The sequence below is a fragment of the Scardinius erythrophthalmus genome (assembly GCF_964197995.2).
Source record: "Scardinius erythrophthalmus genome assembly, chromosome: 1".
NCBI lineage: Eukaryota > Metazoa > Chordata > Actinopteri > Cypriniformes > Leuciscidae > Scardinius > Scardinius erythrophthalmus.
In genome coordinates, this window is record NC_138221.1 from 37,164,799 (window position 1) to 37,176,984 (window position 12,186).

The 12,186-nt window shown below is 36.2% G+C and overlaps 3 protein-coding genes across 4 annotated transcripts; 2 read left to right on the forward strand and 1 right to left on the reverse strand.

The window, feature by feature from the left end:
- The first annotated feature begins 221 nt into the window (after positions 1-221).
- Positions 222-5,146, forward strand: rmi2 (RecQ mediated genome instability 2). Its single transcript, XM_081369473.1, has 3 exons — positions 222-590; positions 3,761-3,976; positions 4,352-5,146. Exons 1-2 carry the CDS (start codon positions 290-292, stop codon positions 3,910-3,912), a joined length of 453 nt encoding a protein of 150 aa, XP_081225599.1. The 5' UTR covers positions 222-289; the 3' UTR covers positions 3,913-3,976; positions 4,352-5,146.
- Positions 4,025-7,805, reverse strand: litaf (lipopolysaccharide-induced TNF factor). Of its 2 annotated transcripts, none has more exons than XM_081369441.1 (4): positions 7,489-7,805; positions 7,004-7,228; positions 4,571-4,727; positions 4,025-4,481 (listed from the first exon to the last, which is right to left on the reverse strand). In XM_081369441.1, exons 2-4 carry the CDS (start codon positions 7,215-7,217, stop codon positions 4,373-4,375), a joined length of 480 nt encoding a protein of 159 aa, XP_081225567.1. In that variant the 5' UTR covers positions 7,218-7,228; positions 7,489-7,805; the 3' UTR covers positions 4,025-4,372. The 2 variants fall into 2 exon arrangements, with proteins under 2 accessions (XP_081225567.1, XP_081225568.1); XM_081369442.1 differs by having other exon boundaries at positions 4,342-4,481; positions 7,004-7,225; positions 7,489-7,772.
- A 1,122-nt stretch (positions 7,806-8,927) lies between these two features.
- snn (stannin) lies at positions 8,928-12,102 on the forward strand. The gene is made up of 2 exons (XM_081369482.1): positions 8,928-9,069; positions 10,419-12,102. Exon 2 carries the CDS (start codon positions 10,517-10,519, stop codon positions 10,778-10,780), a length of 264 nt encoding a protein of 87 aa, XP_081225608.1. The 5' UTR covers positions 8,928-9,069; positions 10,419-10,516; the 3' UTR covers positions 10,781-12,102.
- Positions 12,103-12,186: the final 84 nt, after the last annotated feature.

The following is a 12,186-nucleotide window of genomic DNA, read 5'->3' on the forward strand; positions in this document are numbered from 1 at the left end:
TTAAATGCCAATGAAAATGACCATTTAAGTGAAATTACTGAACTTAAATATACGAGCTTGATAAAAATGATCATTCTAGAAGAAAATTTCTAATGGCACTTAGAGGCTTTTGCATCTGAACTCTTCACATAGTTATATCAATGTTTTTGATATATTTTTGTTACACTTGTTCTACTGAATACTCTGAGCCTTTATTTTGAAATAAAGTCGTCACGTCCGGTTCATTTAAAATGAAAATAGCGCGCTTTTCACCACCAGCGGCAGACTGAGACTGCAGTAAGGATAAAAGATGATGGGAGCAAGCGTTCTCTGTGCAGAAAAAACTCGAAGTCCTCCAGTGAAAGTGTTATCCAGCCAGCTGCGTGAAGGGAAAGAGTGCCAGACATCCAGCGGGAGGTCGGAGTATGTTATTCGACGACTGGGAGCGGGTGAGCGGAGCTCGTCGTTACAGGTGTCAATGGTCTGGATGCAGGGGACAGTGCTGGAGGTGCAGCCCGATCACAACAAGGTGCTCATTCTGGACGAGACAGGAAACTTCCTCGTCGGCGGCATCAACAGCGTGCCGAAAGGAAAACCCTGCCTGAGTCCTGGTCAGTCGCTTTTCAAATGTTTTTAAGACCACCGTTAGAATATTGTCTTTGAACTTCCGTTTTTTTGCGGTCGCTCTGTGTATTTCTATGGCATTGCTGTCCAGGAGTGGATTTACTTAATGTAAAGTTAACGAAAGTTATCATGAGGATTGCAACGTTTAAAGCAGATGACTTAACAAATGTCAGTAGACCGGGAAGATTTTAAAACGAGCCGTGCATTCATAAATACGCGAGATCGCTGTGAAAAATACAGACCGGAAGTCAAAAGACAACGAGCGCAGCGCTGAAGGGAGCGGGGCTTCATAACATAGACATAATAAATACATAGACGCCCTATTGGCCGCTTTGGAACGTTGCTGCGATACGTCAACGCGTCCGCCATTTTGTGGAGGGCAAGACTGCGCTGTAATCAATGCAAGTGAACAGATGAGCTGCGGTTTTTCTGTATAAAAACCAAAAAAAAAATTACATTTATCAACCGATTTCGGTGGTTTGTATGTGGTGTACAAAAAAGTTCCATCTGTAGTTAGTTAAACTCTCGATAGTTAGACTTATAATTATTTTTTATTTTTTTTAATAAGGAATGGCCAAAGCTCAGGCTTGTCATGTATTTAGCTTTTCATTCTTGGATAAGAATTGTGAACACCCCCATACTGAGATATAATTTAATTTTCACATTAAATTAAATAAAGTTTTCTTATTGTGGGAAAAGCATATTCTGTCATTGACCTGATTTTAGCAATAACAAAGATAACTGATGGATCCTTTATGGTAATACATATGATATGGTACAACTACAGTGCAATGCAAATAGTAAATTAGATAAAGTGAGAGGTAGGCTAATAGTAAATAGTTTAGTCAATAAAATAAACAAACAGTATACAGTAAATAAAATAGTAATGAAAAGTATAATTATATAATATCATAAGTACTAATATAATAATAATAATAATAATAATATATTGATAATAGCATAGTTTATGTATAATACTATAATAATAGCAATAGAATATGAAATATCAATTACAGAATATAGACAATAAAAAAGAATAAGTTAAATAGTTACAATGAATAGTAAAATAATTTAACAGCATAACTATAATAGATTGATAATCGCAAGTGGTATATTATTATAATAACAATAATAAATAATGTAAATTTATACATTTTAAAATATTATTACATAGGCTATATAAAATAAAACGAAGCAACCCTGTCTCTTTTTGTTAAATTTCAGTTTTTAAAAGGTATAAGAAGCTATACAAGTCAAGAAATAAAGTAAACGATCCAGTCAAACATACAGCAGGCTACACTGTTAAAGTTAAATAGCCTAAATATATAAAGTTATGAAACTTCACTTTGCCCTCAGCCAAAACAATCTGCCAAGGAACAAATTATAGATTAATGAAACCAAAGATCGCCCGTTAGATAAACACGAGACGAATTATTCTCACTAGACTGACAGCGACGAACGTCAGAACTCAGAAGCGGTGTACGACAGGCACTATAGCCGAGGCAAGGCTGTTCTCGGCGGGGTACATGAGCGCTGAGCGCCCGCGGTGATCGCTGGATCAACTCCGAAACCGTCAGATAACATTTTTAAAAAGGCGCTATCTTTATAAATAAACCACAGATTTGAGCTTTAAACAACTACATTGTCGACTGAAAAACTCTTAAAACTACATTTCGTGACACAATAACAGTAGTATTTTTAAATTTCGCGGCCTTTCTCCTCTGAAAATAAAAATAGTAAATGAAATGCAACCAGAAACAAATTTTCAGTTTTGCTTGTGAAAGGTAATTCCCTGAGACCTGTTTTCAATTGTGTGGCGATTTGTAAAGCCCCAAGCAGCACAAGAAATAGGCATTTTTCTCAATTCTCGTTATGAGAGGTATGGGAAAGTTGCCCTCCGCAGTATGGCGGCGCCGTTGACGTACGATCCAGCGGCCAATAGGGCGTCTATGTATATTATGTCTATGCTTCATAAGGTCTGTAATCGTAGTACTAATTAGATAGACTTCCTTTTTTCTGATATTCATCTTTTCACTGAGCCTGTGGAATGATAAATATCAGGAAAAAAGGAAGTCTAACTAAATATGTGTTGCTAAATATGTGTTATTTGTTGCTTAATATTTTTAATAATAATTATTTTCAGGATTAATTGATGAATAAAAAGTAAAAAAAGAACAGCATGTATTCTAGAAGTCGTTTAACAATATAAATCTTGACACTCACTTTTTAAAAAATAATTTTAACCCATCCTTGCTAGTTGCTACAGATACTAATTTCTTTCAAAAAAGAAAAGAAAAAAATTACTGTCCCCAAACTTTTGAATGATTAGTGCATATTGTGTTATATATATATATATATATATATATATATATATATATATATATATATTTATCAAAGAATCCTGAAAAAAGTATCATAGCTTATAAAAAAAATATACATATAACAGCACCGTTAATGTTTCCAACATTGATAATAAATCATTATATTTGAATGTTTCTGAAGGATCATGTGACACTGAAGACTGGAGTAATGATGCTGAAAATTCAGCTTTGCATCACAGAAATAAATGATATTTTAATTAAGTATATTAAAATAGAGAGCCATTATTAAATTGTAATAATATTTCACAACATTGTTTTTTCTGTATTTGTGATCAATTAAATGCAGGCTTTGATGAGCATAAGACCCTTTTCAAAAACATTAAAAAAAGTGACGTTTCCAGTACTGTACATATAAAGTGAATATAAAATATAAGGTGCAAACCCAGTTTGCGTTCTTATACACTATTCTATGTCATTTTGTAGAAATAGTGGGAGTAGTGTTTTCACACGGAAAAAGTGCACTTCATGTCACAGACTTCCTACGATCTAGAGAGGGCGAGGGCATTAGACTCTCAGAACAAAATAACCGTATAAAAATCGTACACTAGAGGGATGAGTTCATAGTGCATAGTAAGTCATTTGGACCACAACAATACTGTTAGTGTTACTTTGTGCTTATTTACATGTCCTGTATGACTCGTGAATTCTGATTGGGTTACTTCAGCGAACATGCCACAAAGAAGATCTTTTCACCATTGAGGCATTTTTATTTTTGCATTTGCAGTGTTATCAGACTATCTTTCCTATGAAAACAAATAGATTGTTTTTGTTCGCAGGTAAATACGTCATGGTTATGGGTGTCATCCAGTCTCACAATCCAGAGCCAGTGTTGCGTGCTGTGAAGATGGCAGATCTTTCTGAAAATGCGTTGATTCACCGGAAAAATTGGATCTATGAAGTAGAAGATCTCCAGCAGATTTTGCCCTAAATCTTGTTTCACCGATGTGTTTTCTTTGTGCAGCTCTGTGCTCTCACAGTATTTGCTAAGCAAAGTAAGGGAGCAAATAGAAGTCACAAAACATGCACACAACAGGCGTTTTAAGTGAGAAAGCGTAGATGTATTTATTTATATACATGTGATATTTTTCTATGTCAGTCTGATTAACTGAGCATAATTGTACTGTAATTATGCACGAATCACATACAGAGAGTACAGAGATTACTTGACAATTGTGGCATTAATACAATTGTAAAAAAAAGAAAAAGACTACATTTTTTTTCAATTAAATCAGTTTACAAAGAAAAGACGAGTATGTTTAGGTGTGCGTTTATATTTCAATACATGTCAGTGTCGATACTCAGATATTGAAACGCCTCTTGCTAAATAAATGATTCACTGTAACCTTTTTTCCTTTATAAATACACAGTAGGTGTGTTTCACGACCACTTCAGAGTCTCCTGTGGGATCCTAAAACGCTGCTGCAGTTCGGACAGTAGTGTGTCACATCCTTCAGGTTGTCTACACAGAAGGGAATCAGGCAGCAGCCGTAGATGCATCTACAACACAAGAGACACGAGCAGAACAATCAGGGGAATGTCCTTGTGCTAAAGACCAAAACTGGATATCATGCAATGCTTTATCTTACCCAAAAATGGCCAGGCCCGCACAAGAGAGCCAGACTAATGCTCCCGATGTATGCTCCAAACGGGTTATCACGTTCTGTTGGCATACTGGACAGTTTGCCTGCACTGGAACATCCCCGAAAACCAGACCAGGCTGAACGTACACGGTCTGAACCGATACTGAAGGACAAGAAGAAGAATGCTTAGAAACACTGTGCTGTGTATGTTGTTTATTATTATTATTCAAAGTGAACGATTTCTTATACATTAACAGTTCAAATATCAGGGGCTTACTAAAAAATAGATGTACTGGGAACAGTGTGAGAGAGACAAAAAAACACATTAACATGATCAGTAACGGGAAGGCTAGTGAAAATGCCTCAGGTATTGATCATGGCTTTGTTCGAAAGCAGAAAAATGCTGGAAATGTTGGAAAGGACGCGTTCCAAGGTAGGTCCGAATCCAATGTTAGCTTCACTTCCTGTCTCCTGAGATCCCTTCATCTGATCATAGATGTTTCCTTTGCTCCCTATGACATCCCACAATACTGTGCTTTACATTCTGTGACAGTTAAGATAAAAATAAAGATCTGAAAGTTGGTTGGTGGTCAGTTTGTGTAAACTTTCCACTTTTGATGTTATTTCTAGCTAGAAATAAATATTCACTTAGTTTTCACCAAAGCTCTGTCTGTTTAGTTGTAGATCATTAAACTGTTACACTGCCTCAGAAGTCTGTCCGAAATCAGTTTCTTGAGGTGCTTGCGTGCACAAACACTGCCTGCAAAGTCGATCGAGGCAACTAAGCTTTCGGACGCAGTCAACGTATGTGTGCTTTTATTGGTTTTAACTCTTAGGAAAATGTTTAAAGGGATACTCCACTTTAAAATGAAAATTCTGTCATCTCATGTTGTTTCAAACCTGTATGAATTTCTTTCTTCTGCTGAACAGAAAGGAAGATATTTAGAAGAATGTCAGTAACCAGACAGTTTCTGGGTCCCATTGACTTCCATAGTATATATTTTTTTCCTACTATGGAAGTCAATGAGACCAGAAACTGTCTGGTTACTGACATTCTTCTAAATATCTTCCTTTCTGTTCAGCAGAAGAAAGAAATGCATACAGGTTTGAAACAACATGAGGGTGAGTATATGATGACAGAATTTTCATTTTAAAGTGGAGTATCCCTTTAATGAAAGATATATTTGTCCTATTGAAAAAATAAAGATTTTAAATATAATCATGTGAAAGGAAATGAATATATATATAAGTAAAAAAAAATATTAAAAGATTTTACATGAAATACAATTTCTTATATGCAAGATATTTTTATTTAAATGATAAATAAATATAAATATTTAAAAGAAATTATCAACATTTTTTTTTTTTAATTGTGGGTTCAGCAGGACAAACACAAATCTCAGTTGGTGTTCCAGAAAGCAAGGTTTACATGTACCCTACACTCTCAGTTGATTAACCCAGACCTTGCTCACTTGAGGTAAGCAGGTTCAAAAACTGGTGTCTGAAGTAAGTTCAGTCAACCCGGGGTATGACACTCAGAGTTAACGGTGACCACACAAAGACATTCTCAACTGAGTGCATTACCCAGGAGTCACCATGAAAACAGACCCTAAGAAGGCGGCTATGTCCGAAATCGCCCCCTATATCCTTAAAGGTATAGGCACTATTTGAAGGAAAAGCCATTTGTTGTGATGTCTGAAACCATAGTGGACATTATTGAGTTGATCCATTTAATCCCATAATGCACCGCAATAACGAGTTTACAACCGATATACTAAGAATACTCATAATGCACTGAGGTTCATGCCGAATGAATTCTGCGTCTGGCGGGAAGATGGCGTATGCAGATGAATCCATTTTCCAAGCCGCTATAAATTCCTACTGAATTGATTATTAAATTGTTTAAATAAGGTTTATATTCGCTAGTTTCCATGACAGAGTTCAAGATAAATCTTTTCATGTTACTACTGAAGTTACACCTCGGAGGTAAACTAACCCTGGAACATAACCTGCTCTGGAGCAAATAAGAAAATAAGTTGTTTTGGCAACTTAAATACCCTAACAGTTACCTCAGGTTTTGGAACCATAAGTTGAGGTTATCGGCTTCTGAGTAAACATACCCAGGTAAGTAAATCACACAACCTGGAAGTGTTCTGGAATACCTTCCTGAACTAGTTGCTAATAGGAAAAAAAGAAAATCCTAAATATGAAAGTGTTTAGCCTAATTAGAAAATCCAGATAAACCAGGTCCAAGTCGGTTTATGTGGTTCATCAACAGCAGAAGTCAACCAAGATAGATCTGTCTTAAGACAATTATCCTTACCTTCTGAGTGATGTATACAACCCGTATCTTGTAAATACTTGTTTTTTCTGAGTTTAAAAATGTGTGGTCAGATAAAGTCATGGGGGGTGGGGGGGAGAGAGAGTGAAAGCCATTACCAACAGGGGCGGTGATAGGTTGACCTTGTTGGGGTGGCGTTGGATACATCTGGCCGTAGCCTTGTTGTGGATATGGAGGCGCAGGTGCCTTCTGGTCAGCCGGAGCATAGGGCCCTGCTGGGTACATTGGGTTTGATCCCAAAGCCTCATCATATGATGGAGGAGGCGGGTATCCCACAAGTGTTCCTGTCTCCATTGGGGGTGCGCTAGCCATCGCCTCGACTGCTGGTTCAAATTCAAATCAACAAAAGCTTTTTAGTAGGCTAAATATAAGAACAGTGGTTATTGTACTACTGTCACGTTATTCAGAGTATTGCACAATTCCCGACGGATCAGCGCAAGCTTCACTTTTCTGAAAATATAAACTCTAAAAACAAAACAAAACTACAAATAGCAATAAAGTTGTGAGAGTTGTAACATCAAATCGATAAAGCGACGATCGGTCAGAAGATAGAAACACTTACTTGAAAGGAATACACACTTACTGTTTGTTTCGTTTTCTTGTGAACAGACTCGCCAGCGATAAAGGAAACGTTTCCTGTTTGTTACTTCTGTTACGTACGCGCTGTATTTCCGCAATACAGATGAGTGGGCTGAGCTCTGTTTAAGATCACACAGGAATGTATCGATTATATTATATGTGTTATGTGAAGTCAATATCTATACATATAGTATAGGACAGGACAGGTAAAGACAAGTAGCCTAGCAATTGGGGGTTTTTACAAAAGCGAGATGTTTCGACCTTCCCTCAAGTTCCGTATTTGGTCACATGAGTTCCAGGCAGCGCGTCCCCCCTGAGACTGTTTGTTAGTGTTAACTCGGTCCAGCTCTACTACTCACTTTTATCACTTTATTTGTGCTCGTATATCTTTACCTTGGGGGGAAATATAGGAGCTTCTCTTGGTTAAATGCCTTGATAGGAATGATACAGCTTTTGGTTTGGCTAGCATTGTTTCCATTATTTCTATTTCTATCCATCTGTTTACATATTTATTTGCATTTGCATGAATATGTAAATGTCAGTAGTACATATTGATAAAAAAATTAAAAAAGTGCATTTACATCCTTTCTTTGAAAGACACGGAATTAAAAAAGTAAAACATTGTGCATTTAATTATATTTGTAGGTAATGTAAGTAGAACAATTTGTTTTATTTTTATTATATATATTTTGTTTTATTATATGACTATATATAAACTAAAACTTTTATTTATATATGCATTATATGTGTGTGTATAAACCATATATTTAGATATAGATGTGTCTGTACACACACACACTCACAGGCTCTCTCTCTCTCTCTCTCTCTCTATATATATATATATATATATATATATCTCTCTCTCTCTCTCTCTCTCTCTCTCTCTCTCTCTCTCTCTCTCTCTCTCTCTCTCTATATATATATATATATATATATATATATATATATATATATATATATATATATATATATATATATATATATATATATATATATATATATATATATAAACAAAATAGTTTATGTTGTGTTTTGCTTTTTCTATTTTTATCTTTCTCCCCCAAAGGACTTCGAGAGATAGTGCACATGTCTGTAAAAATGACCCTCCTGCAGAAGAGAGTATACGTGCAAAACATTATATAGGCTATGTCTGTAGGTGGAAAGGTGTAGAAAGATGCAATGTTTCATGTTCACAAATACATCTTTTACTGTCTATGTACATAAGTTAGTCTCTTTCCATTTATCTGTGAATGCAAAACGAATAGCACCCCCATAGGAAGTCCTTCTGTACTGCATATACGCACCATTAGATTTGATTGGATATTTGCCTTTTTGCAGGCGTGATCTCATTTCCTGCACAGTGACAAGCTGTGTGCATTTATTTATTTATATATATTTGCTCGGACTGGATATGTAAGCGACTGGATTTAGATGTTGCTGTATATAACATAACATCTGGATCACTGGACGCGGACTGTGTTTTCGCATCTGTCAGCGCGCGCGAGCGTGAACTATCGTGATTGCACGAAATGGTTCGCAAAACGCACATAAGTGTTATTCTTTGATAAACATCGGCCTAGTATAGGTAAGATTGACTTTAAATTACCTTCTGTTCTTCTTTTTATATCTCTAATTGTACTCGATAAAAGCTGTCCATTACGTCTAAGGCTTGTTTAGATCGCGTAAAATCGCTGTTTTGTGGCAAATGTCTATTTATTCCCGTTAAAAAGCATTGTTTGGGCAAAAATAATAAAACAACGGCGGCAGCGATACTTGCTGCTGTCGTTTTTTGTTGTTATAGCTCTGTGCTGCATGAATGTTGTACGGTGCTTCAGTTAGTGCCACCGGAAAGGCCTCGTGCCACTCTTATTAATTCAAGCTCGAGCGCATTTAACACTGGCGCGTGGGCAAAATGGAAAGTCTTCGCCAAGATGCTCGTGCAAATGCGTTGCATAACCTGTGGCTTTAAGGAACCATGGCGTTTAATTAACCGTGACGCAGCTAAAGTTGAAAATTGAAATGTTTGTCGCATATCTCAAGAAGCAGAACATTTTCAGGAAGTTTCTTGGAATATGTGATTATTGTACACTAAAAAAACAACACTGGCTGCTGTGGTTTCCGGAATGTTTCTGTTAAAATACGGTAAAAAAAAAATGTAAACACATTTACAGAACAGCCTGTACATTTTACAATTTAAAACAAAAGATGTTTTGACTGGAAAATCTTACTGCTCTTTTTTTGCTGAATTAAGGAACTAAAATCTGTTTTATACCTTTAATCGCAAGTCCACAAGCTATGATAAACACTTAATTATGGAAGTTGCACAGTGTCTTGTAATGTATAACCTACAATCACAAAACACCATCATGATAACTCAAATGACTCCCATAATGCAAACCCATAATGTACATATATATATATATATATATATATATATATATATATATATATATATATATATATATATATATATATATATATATATATATATATATTTAATCTGCTATTAAACATTATTATAATTATTAAACACATTTTTTTAACACAAATGTGTCACACAGGGAATTCTGGAAATGTCAGTTTACGGCTTTTCACTGCAAATAAAATGGCAAGTGGGTATAGCTGCAGACCCGAGACCTCCAAAATGAGAAGATCTGAAGAAGAAATAGGAAGAAGCCACCCCCCTGATTTGGAGATCTCCAGGCTGCAGCTCTGCCCTTCTCAAAAATGGCACAGTTAACAGTATTTTACTTTGAAATTAAATGTAAGGTTAGATCTAATAGTTTTCCCTCAAATGTAGTAAGGGAACTTACCACCAACCAGGTTTTTACTGTAGCATTTTTAGTCTTTTACAGCTAAATTTACGTTTTTTTTGTTTTTGTTTTTTAAAGTGAAGAATCATCCTGAGTTTGTCAGTCATCTTTTGTCTTTCAGATGTAGGAGGAGCGATCAGCCAAACCTACACGAACCCTGCAGAACTGCCTCTGGTGGACTTGTGAAGGCCAGCAACTGAATTTCCCTCGACTGACAGGATGTCTATCACGGATCACAGCCCCACCACTGGGGTCGTCACCATTATTGTAATACTCATCGCCGTCGCCGCACTGGGGGCTTTAATTCTTGCCTGTTGGTGCTACTTGCGGCTGCAGCGCATCGGCCAGTCTGAAGATGAGGAAAGCATCGTCGGAGAAGGCGAAACCAAGGAGCCCTTCCTGCTGGTCCAGTATTCGGCCAGAGGCCCGCGGGTGGAGCACAAGACCAAGCTCACTCCTAATGGCACCGAGAGCCACACCTAGTTCCCCTCATCTGCCTTCGCAATGCATACTAGCCTATGTAGTGGGTCCAGTTTTTAGACTCCGTCAGTCTCGAAGAATTTCAACCCTTACAATATCACTCAACACTGAATGAACAACCACTCCGTATTTTAAAACAAGCTGATAAACGAAGGCAAACCTAGTGCATGCAGTTGTCTAGTTGCTTTGACTGTTGATTTGTTTGCCCCATTTTGTGGTGGTAGAGCCCTGTTATAATGTGAAATCAACGACCGTAAGCGTTTTGTGCAATGCTGTTCATTTGTAAAGCTGTAGCCGAGTTCTGAAGCTAAATCAAGATTCATTCGTTTTCTTTAGTTGTATTTTTACTGTACCATTTCATTCCAGAGCTGGCTCTGGTGTTAGGAAATTCAACACATTTCAATGGACTGATGTCTAAGCTTTAAATGTTTTTTTTTTTTTTCAGGAAAATATTTTAGAATTCCATTAGAAATGCTTTATTGAATTGCAATAAAAAAAAAAAGGAATGTCGTTTTTCATTACGAATAAGCACTTCAGGATACCATGACTTGCCAAATTATGTAAATTAACTTTTGAAAGCTCTTACATTATATTGTGTCATGTTTAGGATCATGATTTCATTAGCTCTTTCTATCTTTCATGTGATTTTATATCAGCTGGTTCCGGTCTAAATCTGCTAGGAAACCACTAAAAGAACGAAAAGCCAATGACTGAGGTCTTTTTATTCTTGTTGAATACTGTCGTGACCCCAGAGGCGTTCGTTTTTTTTTTTTTTTTTTTTTTTGTGGTTGAGCACATTTCTACATAGCGAAAGGGTCATTTGAAAGTGTAAATATGATTTTTATAGATGACCGGATGCGCAGCTGGATACTGAAAAGTCATTGTCTTGAGTTTTTAATCTGTTTCTTCACAGTATTATTTAATTCCAAATATGTTTGTGATAACGTCATGTTTGCTGTTTGTACATGTAAGATGAAAGTGAGACAAATGATTTATTTTTATACAATATTCATGCAAATGTCAGTCAGGCATTTAGAAAGAAAGATGAAGCCTGAAAAAGCAGCGCTACTATGATTTAATTGAAGTTACTAATATCAAATCTTTAGGGTTCTGTCACACATTTGAAGTCGACAGATTTTTTTTCTGAATTATGTGCTGTTCAATATACAGAAAAAACAAGGACAGTACATGCATGTTAATTTAATTTGAGATAAATAAGCTACTTTTTATCATTAAAGCGCTTAGTATATTGCTTATGTCACTCCAGCCTGTGTGTCTGTCCAGTGTTTGACTGTACTGAACAATAAACCTCCTGTTACTGGGCAAATGTCTGCTCGTGAGTTTTCTGTGTGTTCGTTTTAAATGTAAATCTTTTCTCTTGTGATATTTTGCATGAGTGATGAGCATTT